At 35.6% G+C, this 21,358-nt stretch overlaps 1 protein-coding gene across 2 annotated transcripts; it reads right to left on the bottom strand.

The window, feature by feature from the left end:
* Positions 1 to 867: 867 nt before the first annotated feature.
* tmem248 (transmembrane protein 248) lies at positions 868 to 21,232 on the bottom strand. 2 transcript variants are annotated; one of them, XM_056458618.1, is made up of 7 exons: positions 20,983 to 21,232; positions 13,337 to 13,495; positions 11,443 to 11,728; positions 8,001 to 8,151; positions 5,675 to 5,858; positions 3,596 to 3,750; positions 868 to 3,462 (listed from the first exon to the last, which is right to left on the bottom strand). In XM_056458618.1, exons 1-7 carry the CDS (start codon positions 20,983 to 20,985, stop codon positions 3,426 to 3,428), a joined length of 975 nt encoding a protein of 324 aa, XP_056314593.1. In that variant the 5' UTR covers positions 20,986 to 21,232; the 3' UTR covers positions 868 to 3,425. The 2 variants fall into 2 exon arrangements, with proteins under 2 accessions (XP_056314593.1, XP_056314594.1); XM_056458619.1 differs by having other exon boundaries at positions 869 to 3,462; positions 3,607 to 3,750.
* Between the last annotated feature and the right edge of the window lie 126 nt (positions 21,233 to 21,358).

The raw sequence follows: 21,358 nt of genomic DNA, 5'->3' as shown, positions 1-21,358 counted from the left end.
TTATTATATATTATTATTATTTTGAACTCTCAATTTCAAAATTATAATTCTCATCAGAGATAAACACGATTGTAAAAAAAAAAAAAAACGCAACAAACTTAATAGATGTAAAAACTGTTTATGAGATCAATATAAGAAATGCACAATGGTTAAAGTGGAACTGGAAACGTAAACTTGCATTTACAAATTTATTATTTTCAGTTGTGATGTACACATGTAAAACGTTATGGATTTTTTTTTATGACTTTCAATACGCAGCTCATAATTTCAAACGTTTAATTTGGAGATAAGACAAATTCTAAATAAATCGGAAAAAAAAATTAAAAAAAAGTCTTAAACGAGACAAATTTAATAGATGTAAACCCGGGGTTACAATTCAGGATTCTAATTGCTAACTGCGCAAAAACATGCAATGGAACTCGATAAGAGAGATAACAATCAGATGAGATCAAAATTATCAGAAAAAAGCTTGAACTGCAAGATTTAAACTCGAGATTACAAGTTTATAATTTAAAGTAGGGAAAAAAAAAACTAGTGATTTTGAAATACAAACTTGCAATCATAGGGTTAAAGTTAGAATTTCAAGACATAAACTCGCAATTATTTTCTCTATAGTTTCAAAAACAGAAAAAAAAAAAAAAAAAAACATAAAAAACACACAATGATATGTAGTTTGATGTCCAAAAATGAATTACAACATTTATATTTTACAACTGCAAAAATAAACTTATAATATGACAAACAAAATCTCAATTGCAATTGTAAAGACGTCTGAATGGTGAAAGAAACAATTCTGAAAAGTTCAAATTTAAAAAAGGCTGAAAATATTGTCAAACAGATACAAGTTTCTTAAATTTTTGCGAAAAAAAAAAAAAAGATTGCGAGTCAAAGTCACACTTACATTTATATATATATGAAGAGTTCGGATGCAAAAGCCACCTGATTTTCTTCTAAAATTAGCATTTTTCTCAGGCTCCTATATCTTGATTCAGTAATTTCGGTTTTATGGCAAACAACAAGTTATTTTCCTCACTTTTAACATGAAATAACTAAACAAAAATGTAAGAAGTTTGAAAGAAGAGAATTCCAGATGGCACTTTTTGCATCTGAACTCTTCATATTTTGTATTCCTTGGCAACATGGAAACCAGCTTTCACATGGCGCTTAATGCAAACATTTAACATGTTCCGCCTCAAAATATTTCAAAACCTCTTATTGTAGAATGGATCTGATCAATAAACCAATCTGAGGTGTACTTTCCTAATCATCAGCAGAAAAAGCAACTGAATCGCACTCTTTCACAGCCATTACTGCAGATTTGACTCGGAGTTAGACATAAAATGCCCAAGCGGATGTATTTATTCCAATTCAAAATGCATAAAGCAGGTTGAAGCGAAGAAGAAAGACATAAGAGACAGTGTGATGAGCATGGGTGACACAGTGCAAAGGCACATTAGTGGTTGGACGCTTGTTTGTTATGGACTTTAATACAGGGGGGGGAGTGGGAGTGCTGATGAATTGTGACTGATACCGTTTCAGACAGCTGTAATTAAGCAAGGCATGTTGAGAAAATGGGTTACTTGTGAAACTTTGCCAGTGGAAAAGGACTAAAACTAAATAGGAGCATGAACTAGACAAAATGGACAGGAAGTAATGAGTTTCATGCAGGATAGGACACATGATAAGAAGATATTAAAGGGATAGTTCACCCAAAAATGTAAATGAACTCATCATTAAGACGCTTTAAGTTTTTTTCTTCTTTTAAATGCAAAAGAAGATACTTTGAAGAATGCTATGGACATCCATAGTATTTTTTCCATACAGTGAGTTTCAGTAAGCAGCATTTTTCAAAATATCTCCTTTTGTGTAGAGAAGGAAAAAAAAACACGACCCCTTTAAAATAGAGAAAAAGAAGAAGAGTGGGAGTGCTGATGAATTGTGACCGATGTAGTTTCAGACAGCCGAGATTAAGCAAAGCATGATGGGAAAATTTGTTATATTTGAAACTTTGTAAATAGAAAAGGACAAAGATTCAACGTAAAACTCAATAGGAGCATTAACTAGACAGGATGATGGAGGAAGTAATGCGTTTCACGCATGACTACAGGCTATGATGCATAATAAGACGACATTAAAGGCATAGTTCACCCAAAAATTTCAATGAGCTCATCATTTAGTGCTTTCTGAGTTTCTTTCTTCTTTTAAATACAAAAGAAAATATTTCGAAGAATGCTGTAGATGTCTATAGTATTTTTTTCTATACGACAGAAGTCAATGAGTCTCAGCAACCAGCATTTTTCAAAATATCTCCTTTTGTGTAGAAATATCTTCATTTTTGGGTGAACTATCCTCTTAAAATAAAGAAAGGCAAAATGAAAGGTCAAATATTGCACACAAAAAAAAAGGCATTACGTATCAAATTAGGCATGAATGGAAATAAAGAAAAGGCAGGAAATAATGGATGGTTGACAAATGGACAAAAGTAAGAATAGCTCTGTAAAGAAACAAAACTAGGTAATGCAAAAAATTATATCTACAATAATGATGTTCACCGTTTAAACTTCAAAATGTTCAATGTACAAGAGAACGATGCTGCATCGCTGCTATTTGCCTGTTTTTTTACAAATACATTCATTTAAAGTGTCCACAAACAGACATGGACATACAGTAAATGAGACATGAAGCCCAAGGCCATGAATCCACATTTTTTAGCACGCAAACCCATCAATCCAACAACGAGGCATTTTATCCCGACTTCCAAACACGATGGCATTTCTCGTTTTTATTCCCATCTATCCCACTTTCACTCAGGCATTTATTTAGATGTTTACAGAAAGGGTCCTTAAGATAAAAGAACACATCATACTGATGCCTACTGTCATCTCTGAAGGAAAACACCCCAAAATCCTCTCCTTATGGTAGAACGGCAGAGATCCACGCATCCTCAAAGAGAAAAGCCAATGCAGAATCAGCAATGGACAGGCATACGAAAGGGTCGGTTAAGACAAAAGACACGAGAGGAATGACAAGGCAAAGATCGCCTCTAGAGAAATCAAAAGGTCATAGGAAGTAGGGTGAGAACACAAAGAGCGAAGGGATCAAAGGAACGGAGGTGATGTTCCCCCATCTGAACATCTCTAGTCAATCGCACATCGTCCTCTGTTGATACTGGATATACTGAACATTTACAGGATGGCACAGGGTGCAGGGGAAGCTCAGGCAGACTGCTTCTGTACTCGAGTCCTTTATGATTATTTACACAGTAGATACAGGCACTTAAAAGTCTTTGGTTGGAGTGACCCAACATTGCAGAGAGATTCATTCACAGAGCTTTTTTTTGTGTGTTTTGTTTTTTGCACCCTTTTCCTGGGTTCAGTAGGCAACATGTAGTATTCTCACTTCCCTTTCCGATATGCTTCAGGTGTTCACCTCTGACCCCGTTTATCCTGCTGACAAGGCCACCTGTGGGAAAATAAACAAGCGCTTTTAGTATCCATCCAGGGTGTATGTCTGATGTGAGCTCTTATAAAACTGAAGCAGCAACCAGACGGCTTTTCAGCCAGGCTTTAAATAGTAGATTATTCACACAGATCACCTCAGTCGCACCTTTTCTTGACAGAAATCGGGATTGTTCTGTCGAACTTTGCCAGGTCTGCCCTTGATGACTGCATAGCAGAACATCGTGATGACCATCACGAACAGGAAGTAGCTGGTGTGCATGAGGTGCAGGTTAATGAGTGAGCGATCGTCCTGTCGGAGAAAAGGGAGCGCACTTTTAATTCTGGTATATCTGAAGCAAACATATGAAAATCCAATCTTCTCATTTCAAATACACATGTAAAAGATTCCTGTACAAATTATAACTGTTTAGGGAATATTCAGTGGAAATCAATATATATTTATATATTTTAATCAGTATAAATAATTAAGAAATCAATTCATTGACTTCAATCGGATTAGGTTGATACTATAAAACTATAACACACGTTATACCCTTATATCAGAGAAGGAAAAACAGCATAGAAATAAAAATGTAAACATGAAGATTAATTCATTCTCCCACATTCCTTTTGTTTATTCCCTACTTTATTAGGGCCAACCATTATTCCAATATAAGTATCTGTGCCGCCATTGAAAGCACTGAATATTAACTATTAAAATAAATTGAAGTAAGTTTTGAAGAAAGGTTTCAGCATGAAGATTAAAAAAAATTGCTGCAAGCAGCAATTATGTGGCCAAGTACAACAAAGAAAGAATGTAACAAACAAAACAACAACAAAAATAACTAACTAATTAATAATTTTAAAAAATTATAATGAAACAAAACATTTAAGATTAAGTAGGGCTGAATAATAATTCAATATCACTTTTTGTGAATTGTGGATTTTGTGAATAGGACATTTCCAGTATTTCTAATATAAACTATAACATCTGACTATGAATGACAATCACATAAATTTCTGCTGAGTGTGTGAACACAAAGGCCAGGGTTTCGGTGTTTAAAAAAAATTACCCAACAGCTGCAACTGATCTAAATTTTTTCATTATCGATTGAAGAAACCGAAGTGTGTAGTCCTACTTTTAGAGTTTTAGAGAAGATGAGGTTTCATAAAAAGTTTAGGCCAAATTGTATCTGAAACATCAGCTGTGTCAAAAGAGAAGTCAATGCAGCATGTTTTTTTTGTTGCTTAGTCTTCATTCATTCATGCAGCTGACTTCTTTATCCTGGCTAAAGTAGTCTATTTGTTATTTCAGTTTAAGAATAATGAGTCTATTTTATAGTGAAAAAGTTTTTTTATTTATTATATATATTTAAAGTGACTGAATCATGTTTACATTCATTAGCACTGTGATTTATCGCTTTTGATCAATAATAACATCCTGGTATCAGCTGATAATGGCACACACAATTTGGTGGTTATACTATTAAAACCTACTATACTCTTAAAAACTGCAGAATGAGTGAAACAAAAACACCACTCCCCTCTCTCTTTACACGCATGTAAACACACTGCATCGGTCACTTTGTGTAACATTGGACTACTAATTACCTCATACTACCTCCCTGTATATTTTTTAAGGCACAGTCACTTTGTCATATTTACAAGCTTTTTCCACTACGTTCTGTTGCATCTGCACTACTTTGGTTTGCACTCCTTGCCATGTGCCCTTAATTGCAATTGTATTGTACACAATTTTTACTCTTCCCTATTTCTTTAGATTATACGAGTCATTTTATTTATTATATATTATCTGTCATGCACCTAGGGTCTGAGAGTAACGCAATTTCGATAAAAAAAAAACTATAATTTCGACAATAAAGCTGACTTTGACTTGACTGTTTGACTTGCTTCTATGAGTATAAAGTTAACTAATGGCCATTTTCAATATCTCCAGACCACTAGGTGGCACTGTGTCGAAAATTTGTGCAGGTAACTCCAGGTACCTCATGGCGGTCACAAAACACACCAACAAAAAGTTGCCGAGTAAATGAATGTAAACAAAACCCACACAAGTTGTTGTCTGCACTATGCTAGTGTGTTGTTTCTGTTTTCAGGACATCACTATATAGTGTGTTTAAATGTGGCTAGGGTGTTATGTCTGCTGTACATTACTACTGTACATCAACGAGAGTTTTTTTTTTTTTATCAACATCAGATGCTAAAACACTCACATCTGGAACGATGACAGTGAGTTTGGGATTGAGTGTGTGATACACTTTCCCAATGGCACCTTTGTAACACCAGAACGGGTTGTACTCCTGTGTGTACTTGGTGTCCGAGTCTCGTGCTGTGGTGAAAATCTTGTACCAGGACGTGGCATTGCTGTAGGTCTCTGGGACACAGTGAGGTGGTTGCCTGAAGAGGATTTGGAATATGAGGCATACAATTAATTATTCTTACTCAAATAATTATGTGAAAAAAACTACTCGCAGCAAAAACACAATTTCAAACACTCATTTATGTGCTTATACTTACTCAGCACACACTAAAAACTAATTTACAGAGGAAAGCCACAGCTGAAAACATATGAGAGCACATCCTCAAGATAAAAACACATCGCAGGAGAAAGTTGTGCAAGTGTACATACAGCTCCCTTACATTTATAAGATCCCTGACTCCTTATATTTAGAAACATATAGTTATAAAATTAACCGCATGAACAATTATTACTTAAATAAAATATTTACTGAGGATATTAGATCATTTAAAATTTACTTTAGCCTGCTACAAAAAGAGTGTATTTTACATTTAATTTAAGTAGAAGTATCAAAAGTAACTAAACCCAGATTAAAAACAAATAAATAAATAAATAAACACACACACATACATTATATATACAAAGTTAGGTCCATAAATATTTGGACATCAACCCAATTCTAACATTTTTGGCTCTATATACCAACACAATGGATTTGAAATGAAATTAACTTAATTTGAGGGTATTTACATCCAAATCAGGTGAATGCTGTAGGAATTACAACAGTTTGCATATGTGCCTTCCACTTGTTAAGGGTCCAAAAGTAATTGGACAATTGGCTTCTAAGCTGTTCCATGGTCAGGTGTGTGTTAATTCCTTATTATCTCAATTACAATGAGCAGATGAAAGGTCCAGAGTTCATTTCAAGTGTGCTATTTGCATTAACAATCGGTTGCAGTCAACTCTCAAGATGAGATCCAAAGAGCTGTCACTATCAGTCAAGCAAGCCATCATTATGCTGAAAAAACGAAACATTAGCAAAAACATTAGGCATGGCCAAAACAACTGTTTGGAACATTCTTAAAAAGAACGAACGCACCAGTGAGCTCAGTGAAACCAAAAGACCCAGAAGATCACAGAAACAACTGTGGTGGACGACCAAAGAATTCTTTCCCTGGTGAAGAAAACACCCTTCACAACAGTTGGCCAGATTAAGAACACTCTCCAGAAGGTATGTGTATGTGTGTCAGAGTCAACAATCAGGAGAAGACTACACCAGAATGAATACAGAGGGTTCACCACAAGATGTAAATCATTGGTGAGCCTCAAAAACAGTAAGGCCAGAATAGAGTTCTGAAAAATCCTTCACAGTTCTTGAACAACATATGGACAGACGAGACCAAGATCAATTTGTACCAGAGTGATGGGAAGAGAAGAGTTTGGGAAAGGAAAGGAACTGCTCAAGATCCTAAGCAGTGAAGCATGGTGGTGGTATTGTCATGGCGTGGGCATGTATGGCTGTCAACAGAACTGGTTCTCCTTGCATTTATTGATGATGTGACTGCTGACAAAACAGCAGGATGAATTCAGAACTGTTTCAGGCAATATTTTCTGCTCATATTGAGCCAAATGTTTCAGAACTCATTGGAAAGCGCTTCACAGTGCAGATGAAGAATCACTCAAAGCATACTGCAAAAGCAACCAAAGTGTTTTTGAAGGGAAAGAAGTGCAATGTTATGCAATGGCCAAGTTAATCACCTGATCTGAATTTGATTGAGCATGGATTTCACTTGCTGAAAAAAAACTGAAGGAAAAATGCCCCAAGAACAAGCAGGAACTGAAGACAGTTGCAGTAGAGGCCTGACAGAGCACCAGCAGGAATTAAACCCAGCTGGTGATGTCTATGTGTTCCTGACTACAGGCTGTAATTGACTGCAAGGGATTTGCAACTAAGTATTAAAAAGTGAAAGCTTGATTTATGATTATTATTCTGTCCAATAACTTTTGGACCCTTAACAAGTGGGAAGCACATATGCAAACTAGTGTAATTCCTACAGCGTTCACCTGAATTGGATGTAAATACCCTCAAATTAAAGCTGACAGTCTGCAGTTAAAGCACATCTTGTTCATTTCATTTCAAATCAATTGTGTTGGTGTATAGAGCAAAAATGTTAGAATTGTGTCAATGTCCAAATATTTATAGACCTAACTGTATATAGTGATAGTACAAAACGTCAAAAATGTACTATGTTTTACCGTTAGAAACCAGCAATCTTGACAACACTAGTTTGTACACTTACACTGTGACTGGGAAGACATTACTGGCTGCTGTGATGGTCATACAGGTGCTGAAGACCATCTGCTCACAGCGGCCATGCAGAACACACTCGTCCGAGTTCCAGGCTACTGGCAGTGTGAAAGTGATGTTCATCTCTTCATGGGCCTCTCTGCCTTTAATGACACAAACACACACACACCCACACACAGTCAGCATGTTCTGCTAAACAAAGGGAGCTTAGATGTGCCTGCAAGTGATATCTAGAAGGTATTCAGCTCCGGCCTCTCTCCCACTGTTATCCCTTGGTGGACAATGGTCCATTGTTATAATTGGACTACGTTCAAAAACAACCCCAGGAAAAAAAAAAACTATCATAGGAGTGATTTTCCTCTCAGATCTATAGGGCTGAAACTTCCTTAGAGGTTTAATTTTGTTCTGAATTTTACACAATTTCATTAGAACTGCTGCAGTCAAACAACCTTCTGGTTGGAAAATATGTTGCACACCAGAGGTCTGAAAGACCAAATGAGACAAATTTCTCATATGTATTCAGCAGGTGGCAGCTATAGAACCTACAGTTATTGCCTTGGTTACTACAGTAAACAAAGCCACGCAATGTCAAATCTAGCAGGACTTAATGGATTTCATAAACTACACCGCACCCCTATATTCACAGATTAAATTCAGGCAAACTTTAGCATACAGCTATACATTTACAATAAAAAAATGATACAAAACTTTGTAAAATAGCATTTAAGACTTTTTAATACTTTTAAGGGCCTTAAAACGTCTCTAACTTGATTTATCAATTTATCAAGACCCTGCAGACACCCTGTGATTTTATTACAAACACATAAACCTGTTTCAATGATCTTTCCACGCTAAATGAGATGTGGCCTGTATCAATACACCTAGAACCTAGACTAAACACTCACTATATTTTCTCCATTAGCAAAGTAGAATGCCCTTCGGTGGCATTTACACCAATGCATTTTCATTTTGCAATTGTAGACCAAAAACGCTCCTTGTTCAGACTAGCGTTTTTACTATGTGTCAGAAAATGATCTACGTATACACTTTACAGACTAAAATGCACGACACTTGATTATTGACATTCACTGGGTACGCATATGGCCTGAGCTGTACAGTTTGGTACAGTTGGGGTCGGTACGGGTCACCTTTATCAGGCTTGCATTTCCACTGCTAAAAAGTGTACCAATAGTACTCCTTTGGAGGGCGTGGTGTAAGACAAAGTTTCAGTCGATGTCATTCTCACTCAAGGAAATGTCAAAGTAAAGATGTACAGGTCATTCACATATCATATGAGAAGCACTTCTCACAAAACAGATGCTTTATACACATTAATACTTGTGTATAAATGTTCATTACTAGCCTTTCTATGAACATGATTTGATTATAACTGCAGATCAATGAAATAGTGAAATAGCCTACTGTAACATCTGCAAATAAATAAATAAATGCAACGTCTATCAACACATACACACCCTTACAGTCTCTAATATGTTACTAATTACAGAAAAACTACACACAACATACATTTAGTCCTTATTTGGATTTAAAAACAACCCGCAACATAGACCACAGCCAGTGCAAACTTCTCATCTGTATCTTTAATCTTCAACAGCACATGTAACCTCTGTCAGAAAGTAATTGCATCACTCAGAGTTCATAATAGTCCAAAAGGTGATGATAATAGTTAAACATGGCAGTTTGTTCATGTTTTAGGTTGCTGAAAGAATTTTTCCGGCTTCTCCTTTGTTTTTTTCGCGCTTCACTTTCGCATTTGTCCGTTTCTGAAAGGATAGGGATGTTAGCAGCACTTCAATAATCATGCGCACGTTATTATCATCAGCTCTAAAATTTAGTTATTTCAAATATAGACAAGCGGAGAATGCACGCCACAAAGTGAAACCGCTCACGCATTAAACAGCCTTGTAAACAACTACGGGGCACAGGGTAGATTCTGACGTAGATTCTGGCTTGACGAATCAGGGAACAATACGCAATAGTACAAAATAGTACTAAAATGGTGTCTTCAGCGCGTTCAAAACATTCAGTTTTCGCCAGTCAAAGATGCTGGAGTAGTGTGGCCACCAGGCATAATGCAACTAAATGTATGCGTTTTAAAACAAAAATGCAATAGTGTCAATGACACCTTAGTGCATAGTAGAAGTGTTTAAAGTGAAAGAAAAACAGCAGGCAAAATCAATGAAGGTATGAAGGTGTATTATTAAAGTAGGGCTGCATGGAATTTAAAAAAATTGACATGACGATACTTAGTTTTTCTGTGGTATATATTGCAATATGAATATTTCACTAGATGGACTGAATAGCTCTATTTGGAAAGAGTTCTTTAATTTAGTTCTTTAATTTATAATATAACATTTCACTAATCATATTAGCTATGTTTTTAAATAATTTATTTAATGATATTACAATAAACAGGTAAAATATATTTTTTTTCAGATCTAACTAACTCTAATTCAGACCAAAAAACCAAGGTGCAAACATTTAGTCTTTAAAACAGTATAAAATGAGTGAAAACCTCGGCAGACATTCTGACTCCGATTGGCTGTTGTCATTTATCTCTCTCTCTCGGGTCGATTCCTATCATTAGTATTTATTTTCAGCTCTAGGTTTACCGCATCAGCCATTAGCAGAACAGCTACTAGGGAGGTGGAGATAAAGACAGTAAGGCCTCATCTGATTGGTCAAATTTAGATAAACAACCAATGCATTAAATCAATGTAATTTATCACACGTCTGCGATATGTATATTGGATATAATATCGCAATATCGATAAATTTGTGATCTACTGTGCAGCTCTCATGCAGACGATAAACTTTATTAGTATGCAGATGATCCCTCTATTATGGTTAAAGGTCCTGTGCTTTGAAATGTGCATTTTTTATTCAGACAATATCTTTTCTATTCTCAACTGTAAAAATTAATACATTATTATTATATTTTAAGGGATTATTTTATTGTTTTATGATGATTGATAAGTAAATATTAACAGCAGTGCAAATTCATTTGACTTGTAAATTTGACTCAATGATAACGATTTTTAAAAAATCAGTTTTATGTTAATGTGACATGTTTCTGTCCGATATTACATGTTCTATGCATTCTGCCACTATAAATAAAAGTATTTTTTGAAGGATTTGGCATGTGGCCCTTCACTTGGTTTGCAAAACTTGATGTGGCCCTCGGGTCCAAAAAGTTTGCCCACCACTGCTTTAAACTATGCAGTGGCTCCACAAACCGCAGTTATTCCGGACTTTGGTTCCTGGTTATTAATAATTCCAACTCCACATGGCAGATCCTGTAGTGTGTCTATTGTGGATATTCACACTGCGATACCAATGCTGAAACAATATATTCAAATACTTCAAAGTTACATTTCCAACAAACACCCACACAAAGGGCAATAGATACATACCAGCAAGGCCAACTTGCTGCCCAAGCACACTGGCGTAAAGGTGAGTAATATTGCGCGAGTAGCCACCGAATGGCCTCAGTGGATCCAGGGTCAGTGTGATGGCCACAGAGATGTTGATGGGACCCGGGTCCTCCAGTAGAGGTGGCGACTGGGTGCTGGATCGCGTCTGGCTGCTGGTAACTGTGCTCTCTGGCGTGATGGACTCATTCAAGCCATGCTTGAGAGTCTCATTTTCAGAGATGCAAAAGTCAATCTCATTGAATCGGAGAAGGAATGTGTTCCAATCCTACGAGGTAAATAAATGACAATGGTCACAAAAGTGATGAAACTAAGCTAATTTCCAGCATTTCATGTACAATATTTATGTATTTATGGCCAGGCATTCTCATGTGCACACTGAAAGAACTCAAACATTTTTTTCAGTATCTTGAAATAAGTTTAGATATAGGTCTACCATTTTGTTTTACATACAACACCACAAGTTTGAGATTAGTAGGATTGTTTTGAAATAATTTAATATTTGGCAAGAATGCACACTTTTTTCAGTAGAAACAGAATTTGTTATTAATACTGTGCATGGAAAACTTATATCACTACCTTAAATAAATGCTGTTTTCTATTAATTTCTTAAGTTTTTATTCATCAATGAATCCTGTAAAATAGTCGTTTTCAGTGTTGAGATTGAATAATAATGCTCCTTGATCATCAAATCCTTATATCAGAATGATTTCTGAAGGATCATGTGACACTGAAGACTGGAAAAAAGACTGCAAAGTTCAGATTTGTCATCATGGAAATAAATTGCATTTTAAAATATGATAAAACAGAAAACGAGTCATTTTTAATTGTACAAACATAATATATATAAAAAAATAAAATAAAAATCACAATATTACAGTTTAACTGCATTTTGATCACATAAATGATAGGTGAACATTCAAAAACTTCTTCCAAAATATTTTTTAAAAATGATACCATTTTCAAACTTTTGAATGGAACTGTATGTAAAACAGATGGTATATTATTTTGAGTTTCAGTGTCTGCATTCCATGGATATGTTTTCATCTCAATTATAAAATTAACTGAAATAAACAATAAAATTAAAAACAAAAAAGCCCCACAATTCTAAACAACATCTTATTAGTATAATATGGTTTCTGACAAAATGTTAATAGTTTAATTTAAAATATTAATTTAAATGAATTGTTTTTAAATAGGTGAATGTTTGAATGAATAATTCATTTATAACGCCATCAGTTTCACTACTGGATGAATCATCATTTTGGAAGAATATTATTCAATGACAACAGTTTTTTGTTGCCACCTACAGGCACAAAATTAACTGATCCAATGTTTATTTGGATTCTCAGTTTTCAAAAGGTGATTATTTTACTCCAATACTGCGATAATTTAAACAAACAAAAAAATCCCTATAGACTATTTCAATGTGGTCATGTCATTGGTCCATGAACATTATCTGCTTGTTATAAAACTATTTAATAACTGTAACAAGAGGCAATTCAATCATAACTTAATGTTAAAATAGCTCTCATAACATTACTGATCAATATGTGTCTCTTTTTGGATTCTTGGAAGCTATATAACTCAAAAATGTAAAACAGGAAATACATTGGGATCATTGTTTTAGTTTACATCATTCAAAATGGTCTATAATTATATATTATATAAAGTTAGTTATATACCTATACTGGTGTGATTGTACAGCTGAAATGCTGTCATTTAGAAATAAGATGGTGTCTGAATGAAACCAAGCAATGATTAAATGTGCAGCTCTGAAACAGTACATAAATTCTAAAAAAAAGCCTTCTAATCATTAACCAAAGCATTGACAGGTATTTTCAATGGTTCTCTCACATTCTGTGTTACTTCCTACCTCAGTCATCTCAGGTGATTTGATCTCCTTGATCTTAAAGAAGTATCCTATAGTGAGGAAAGCGATGGCCACAGCACTGACGCTAACCATAAAAATGACCAGCGGTGGACGGTTACTTATATAGATCTTCAGATTCTCCAATGGATTCAATAATAACACCTGCGATAACACACAAAACGAAAATTGTACATTGATCAACAATGGTGCTGCATGAATCTAAAGAGGTGAATAACAATTAATTCCTGTCATCATCTTCTAATAAAAATTGGTTTGTGTTTTCAAATCTACCAGTAAGGCACAAAGGTATGCTACACACTAGCATACAACAACTCTTAATCAATATTTTGGTTTTATTTGCGTATTTGGCCTCTCTTCACTTTTTATAAAAATAGCCGAAATGTGAAGTTTCCCACATCTACAAGCCAAAACTCCAACAGTATTTGTTGTCTAGCTTGTGACACATCATATGAAAAAGGGTTTAAAAAAAATATATATCAAAAAAGTACTGCAGCTTGAGAATGTTTAGAGAAATAAATCTCTGTAGACTGCATGGAAAACAACCCAAGATGATGCAAGAATAGTGTAGAACACTACAACCCAAACATATAAACTAACTCAAACGTTTGGCCAGCGGAGAAATTAAAATGGTCGTGCCCAACTGAGCCTGGTTTCTCTCAAGGTTTTTTTTCTTCACTTCCGCCTTTAGTGAAGTTTTTTTCCCTCTCCGCTGTCGCCACTGGCTTGCATGGTTCTGGATCTGTAGAGCTGCGCATCGTTGGATTTGCCCTTCAATATTTGGACTCTCAGTAGTGATTATTAAACCACACTGAACTGAGCTAAACTGAACTGAACTTAAACACTACAAACTGAACTACACTGTTCCTATTTACTGTGACCTTTTATGTGAAGCTGCTTTGACACAATCTACATTGTATAAGCGCTATACAAATAAAGGTGAATTGAATTGAATCAAACAAACAAAAGGCTGAACGAGTTAGTAAAAGTATTAAGACAGACTATGATAAGTAAACACCCTGAGCTCTTGTACGTGGCTGAAAAAGTTCACAAATAATGAAAAAACAGAAAACACCAAGACAAATCAGATTAAATCCTGTAAATAATGACATTAGGCCACAATAAAGAAGCAGCTTTTTTCCCTTAAAACGATAAATCACATAAAAGTGAAAATTCTGTCAATAATTTATCCCTCTTATGTTTGAAATTAGGGCTGGACGATAACTGAAAAATCTAATATTGCAATATTTTGTTAATCTGTGATTTGAATATTGCAATATGAATACATTTTGACCAGAAGCATAGATAAATACAATAAAGAAAAGATGTTTTATTTTCAGAGAAAGTATTCAGGTATACAGCAATTAAATAATCAAATGTAAAATGAAACTGCACAGTCTTTGTGGTATAAATTAATTTTCAAAATGGCTGGTTATTAAAAGTTACACAAGGTACAATTTGTACCGTCTGAATGTTTTTAAAATCCTCATGCCGCCACAGGTCTTAAAAACACATGCAAATGATCAATTATAATACAGACTTAGCATTGTTCATCCTGTGAGTGACTAATGTGAAACATCACATTGGGATATTAATCTGAAACAATACATAGTGCAGCCCAATTTGAAAAACAGAACACAAATTCTGATATTTTAGATGAAATCTGGGAGCTCTTTAATCCTGTACAGACAGCAACAATCCCGACTTGCTCAAAGTCCAAAAAGTTATTAAAAACAGTCAAAACATTCAGTGTCTAAGTTAATTAAATCACAATGTTATAAAAACTACAAGAATACGTTTGTGTGCACAAAGCAAAAATAACTAATTTATTCAACAGCTTCTTCCCCTCAGTCTCAGTATAGGGTGTGCATTTCAAACTAAAATAACAACTTTATACTAGTGCTTTTCAGTGTCAGTTCAGAGCAAACGTTCATGAAAGCACCGTGCACCATAAAGTCCAATTTACACTTCAGCATTGAGTGTTTACCGTACCCCACGTCCCATCTCCTGCACATGGCCAACACTGTCGAGCGCACTTGTACTTCTCTAACATTATATGTACTGTAACATTAGTTCAAACTTCACTCTCATTCATGAATTCTCTTGCGTAGCATCATGGGATAGCGTAGCGTGCTTCCGATGCACACTTCAGAATCTCACCGGAAGTAGAAGGTCATCCGGGTACTTCTCACATACTGTTTTTTGAATATTATGAATTAAGACATACTACTCTGCTTACATCAGTGTTTCCTGTAGGATTTTTTCCAGCTGTGGTGGCAGACTCTGTTGGGCCTTTTACACAGATCTACCAACTACCTGTGACGTTATTTCATTGACAAACGTCGTGAGCGCAGTATTAAAAGTCGAGATCGCATTTATGTAATACTAGCACGTGAATCTCTGTGCTCGAGTGCCGATTTCCTTTGTTCGTCCAAAAAACTTCTCGCGCGCCCTCAAATACACACTGCTCAAGTGCAGATTTTCTTGTGCGCTCTCAAATAAATGCTGCTGAAGTGCGATTTAGTGCGTTTAATGTAACAAGTATGTCTCCAACATTTACTAGATTTGCTAGGAATATTTGTGAATGTCTCCAATAGACCTACAAAGTGGCATTAATGTGTCCGGAAGTAAAGTGAAACGGCTATAAACTCCAGCAAAGTCATTGTATGCAGAGCCATAGACATTTAACTATATATAAAATATAATTATTGAAGCTGTGTTCGTCATAACTGAAAGCTACCTCATGTTTGCTGGCCTCACGCATCACGCACCTGTCAGTCACGCCATTGAAGAATGAATGTAGCGTAAACCATGCACATGCTGTTTTTAGTGTACTATATAGTAAGGAAGTATGTTTATGTATGGTTTATGTTTTTGAGACCTGTGCATCAGGGTGCGAAAAAGTTTACTCATTCAACTAAAATTATTTATAAAACCCTACGAGTTTCCACAGTTATGGCTTTTATAAGAATTTGAAAATATATTCACTTTCACTAATGTCAATAACCTAAAATTTGTTCGAGTGGTTGGACATTCTAGCTATTGGACATTCATTTCTGCTTACATTATGTGATTTAGTGATGGCCCTCGCCCCGCCCTCCCAACGTCTGTACCCGCCCCCCTTGAAGGCACATTAAATTGTATTATCTATATAGCGCCAGATCACATTTTTTTTTAATAAACAAGCTAAACAGCCGTATGCAATATCTTATTTACAAAACAGCATGTCATTTCTGTTCTGCGCTCACATCACAGCAGCTAAAATACATTTACAGATGCAGACATCCCAAGTCTCCCGGAAGTTATGAGAGTCTCCCGCAATGACTCCCGGACGCCCGCAAACAAATGATAATCTCCCGGAAATCGTGCGTCTCATGCCCGGTCCTCAAATACGTCCCGCATTTCTTCCCCCGCTCTTCAGATACGTCGCGCACATCCCATGCTGTGATGCGATCGGAGCTATTGTCTAATGTCTAGTTATGACCTAGAAGCTCCCAGAAGCTAGAGCAGTAAAGATGTCGCGAGTGCAAATCCCTCTCTCTCATTGAGAGATCTGCTGTCAATACTTGGACGAGCAAATTATTTAAATGGTCCTGCATGTATTTAGGCCTTTTTACATATACAACAACTAAAAATTCTAACAACTAAAAGTTGTAAATAACGTTCAGTTTGTTGCACAAAAAGATCGTTTGAGGGCCGTGCGGGAGGTTTGATTTGCATGCATGTGTGTTTTTCTCACAGTGACCGCAGCTATAAGCGGCACTGGGTGAAAGTGAAAGCTTTAAATGATCAGATTGCATTTTAGAGTTATGATTACGACAAGCATTTGATATATATATTTTTTCATAGCGAACACAAAGTGTTGTGCATGAAAATAAATGTTTACTGTGTCAGTATAACAACCCTAGACTATATATAATGGAAAAATAATGGTCTAATAATGTTGTCAATGACAAATGACAAGCACGTCTTAAACATAATAATTCAATTTTATAATTATGAATACTTATATTCTGATGTCATCATTTTACTGTGAACAAACAGGACATATTGAAAGTCTGTTCAAGTCCACCATAATACAAAATTTAGCATTTTAAGCACCAGCAGACCTACACACAGGCCTTATCTTATTATTGTTGTTTTACCATATGTTTGAGAATGAACAATAATAATAGGCTAATCATATTAACCTTTATTTTACATTTACAGAATCGTGAAAAAAAAAATCGAGATCTTGATTTTAAGCAAAAAAAATAATTTAAAAAAATCGTGATTCACATTTTTGCCAGAATCGTGCAGCCCTATTTGTTACATTATTTACTGTGGAAATTCCATCCGCTGTGGCAACCTCTGATAAATAAGGGTCTAAGCCAGAGTAAAATGAATGGATGAATTATTTTCTGTAAAAGCTGCTTCTGGCCATGACATGTTCACACCTAAGTGGTTATAAGAGACGTGCTTATGGGATTATATGCAGCATCCTTGATTTATTCTCTTAGGTAAGGCAAGATCTTCTCTTAAGGTTCATACTTAGAGGGAAAATGTGCTCAATGCATTATAAAGATTGAAGCATTTGAATCGGTGCTCAGTATCAGCCGATCACCATGGCAAGGAATCAGCACTCAATATCAGCTGCAAAAATCTTGATCCGAGCATCCCTAGCTTTGACCTAACTTGGCTGTCAGAGCAGCAATACTCCCCCTGGCTGTACAAGACTGATCTTGGTAAGTCAGTAAATGCACTCTTACGAAAAAGAAGTATACTTAAGTAAAGGTGCACCACATGATCAAAATTTAATTTAAGTTTAATCTTGGTCACTGTCTGATCACCAGTTTTATCTACCGTTCATTTAATATACCACTGTATGGAAAAGTGCAGACAGCACATTTTAAAATCTCTCCATTGTAGTCCAAAAAAAGAGAAGAATTCTAAGTTTGTCTGGATTTATGTAATTGTATTTAATAAGACAACTTTTTAATTTTATTCTGTATAACACTGGAGACATTTCTTTAAATGTAAAATGAAAATGTTAAGTGCAACATATAAATGCATAATATTTAAAAGATGCCATGTTTTCAGACATTGTTTATCAGACAACAACAACACTAATGTTAATTTAAAAAAAAAGTGTTTATAAAACAAAATTTTTGGTTTTCTAACAATTAGAACAAATGAAAACATTTGCTAATCTGACCAATTGTCAAAGAAAAGCTGTAAATAATTTAAATTTGAAATGTAGAAGTGTCATCAGAACTTGACTGGAATAAAACCAATTTAACCATTTTGTTAAGAACAACCGGAATGTACAACATGCATAGCATGGCACCATTATGTGATACATCAAGAACAGGGGTTCTCAACCCTGTTCCTGGAGATCTACTTTCTTGCATACTTCAGTTGCAACTAGGGCTGTGTGATTAATCGAAATCGAATCACAATCGCGATATAAAATGTAGCGATTAGCTAAATCGCAAGAGGCGATTTAATACATATGAAATATGTATTAATTCATTTCCCCCACCCAGAGCATATGCATGACTGCCATCTGTGTGTGAAAGTCTTCCTAGCCAATTAAGTGAAAACACTTTCATTCTGCCCAATCAGAATTGTGCAACTGAACTATGCGGAACGCCCACAAAAAAAAAACAAAACAAGAAAGTGCGGACGAGTGGGATGGTGGTGTCTGCCACCTCAGAAGCATTAATAGACGTATTAATATAAAAAAGAAAAACAGGACATCAGCAATATGGGAATTTTACAGTTTCAAAGTCACAACTAAGTTTAATGTTTTGATAACTTTATATGCATTTCGCGTGTCAATTCATTTTCATAGGACAGTTAGATGCATAAGTTGCAGAGTTTTAAAGCAGTTCAACGATTTAAATGCTTCTCATTGGATATTACGTCATTCAAAGCAACTATACGCATGACTTTACGGAGAGCTTATAAATATCCCTCAAAGTTGTTTAGAATTAAATGTTTAGAGATGGTGTGACCATGTCCATGTAAGAATTCTAGTCTTTGATGTGACACAACGCGAATGTAAACGAGGACCTAGTAAAATTGTTTCTACTTTATAATTAAATGTTCTCAACTCTTAGCAATACAACTTTTCAATGAGTACAATTGTTTGTATTCATAACTTTATTATTAAATTTTCCAATTTCCATATTTTACAATACCTGTTTTTTTTTTTTTTTTTTGCAGTCCACTTAGACTCCAACATGGAAATTATTTTTGTTTTTTTATTGCCATTGATTGTTTTGAAATTCAAAATGGCACTTATATGCCGGTGTTTTTATTTCTGTAATAAATATGGCTGTCAAGCCAACAGTATGAGGATCTTGATGGTTTGTTGCGGGTATCTTGTTTACATAAAGAAATCTGTGTTATAAGTTAAGCAAAAATTCCGATAAACAATCATATTTTGATTTTTTAAATAGTTTCTTTGTCTTGAGTTTACATTAATTTTACATTTGAATAGCCAAAATTACAAGCTTCAGTCTTTTCATTGTGATTAATTGCAAAAAAAAAAAAAGTGTGAATTTTTTTAATTATTTTTTTTAAGTAAACACCCTAAGCTCTTGTACATGGCTGAAAACATTCATAAATACAAACATAAAACAGCAAACACCAAAAGACAAATTGAATTAAGTCCTTGTAAATAATGACATTAAGCCACTATAAGGAAACAGATTTTTCCCCCTTAAAGTGATAGCTCGACTAAAAGTGAAAATTATTTCAATAATTTCTCACTCTGATGTCTTAAAGTAGGGTCGCACTGATTTTGGAAAAATCGAACACTGCAAATATTTGGTTATTCTGCGATATATATTGTGAAATGAATATAGTTTCACCAGATAAAAACAATTTAAAAAGGATACAAATCTAATAAAAGATTTTAGCATTTAACATGGCTGTAGCTGTGGTCAAATACTGAATTGCACACATGCCACCTCAAACTGTCAGGGTAAACAATTTCAGAAATGTCATTTCTGATGTTAATCATACATTTGTTCTGCTGAGATGACAAATACACTTAAGAATTTACAAGACAGATGAAAGACAAGTACATACAATGACGATAGCATTTTTACACACAAAAACATCCCTTCCTCATACGATGTAAACAAACCTGATTCGCACAACTGAAAGAAACAGGAATCACCACTGCTCATTTCCCTACCATTCCATCACAACTTTGCAGACAGCACTAGGGCTCTAACTGACAGGTACACTCTGCGATGTTCCCTTGGCGTGTATCATATTTGTTCCCAGACTGCAGCCGCTGCTGATGGCCTGGATCTCTCGACCCTTAGTCACAGTCTGCGGCACATATCAGGCTGTCAAATCTACACGACGGCTCAGTGCTAAATACCAGTGAGCTACCAACCATCCGTAAATGGAGTACAGGAAGAAAGCTCAATAGGTTTTGACACACGTCCGACGTCTAGCTGCTTGTGTTAGCTACGAGCTCCATTCTGAACTACATGCATCTCTACAAATTTCACACACACACAAACAATCTATGAGTCTTGTAACACCCATTGTGCTTATCTGTTATCATGCAACCACACAAGTATCACCTGTTAAGGGTTTTTCTTGAAACCAGCTGGAAATCTCAAACTCACCATTTTGGCTCCGCGAGTGCGCACGACAGCTGCAGGCGGCTAACGCTATCAGACTCAAAGGCTAGCGGGCCTGAGCGACAAACAAACAGCTGACTGCGGTGCAGGAGTCCACGACACTCCTTCCCATTATTTGCAAGTACGTTATAATACTCTCAAAACACGGTTTTTGTGTGGCCTTGCGACTGGGAAGCGGGGTGCTGGTTGACGGAAGCTGACTGTGGATGCCTTCTGTGTTGAGAAACCAGAAGGACCAATCGCGTTACTTTCACTTCTCGACGCACGCCTCGATCACGCGGGGCGGGACTTAACACAGCACTAAGCATACCATTGGCTCATGTAACATTACAAATGCTGTGATTGGATGGTTCTTCTGTCA

The sequence above is a fragment of the Danio aesculapii genome, chromosome 5 (genome assembly GCF_903798145.1).
Source record: "Danio aesculapii chromosome 5, fDanAes4.1, whole genome shotgun sequence".
NCBI lineage: Eukaryota > Metazoa > Chordata > Actinopteri > Cypriniformes > Danionidae > Danio > Danio aesculapii.
Note: the sequence above shows the minus strand (reverse complement) of the source record. Positions and strands in the feature narration are given on the sequence as shown.

What these genes read in the sequence shown, in the direction of transcription:
- tmem248 (XM_056458618.1), bottom strand. An exon ending in GCAGCAAGTTGGCCTTGCTG is followed by an intron (nt 8,152 to 11,442) that starts GTATGTATCTAT and finishes GTGTCATTAAAG; the next exon opens with GCAGAGAGGCCCATGAAGAG. An exon ending in TCACTGTCATCGTTCCAGAT is followed by an intron (nt 3,751 to 5,674) that starts GTGAGTGTTTTA and finishes TTTCTCCGACAG; the next exon opens with GACGATCGCTCACTCATTAA.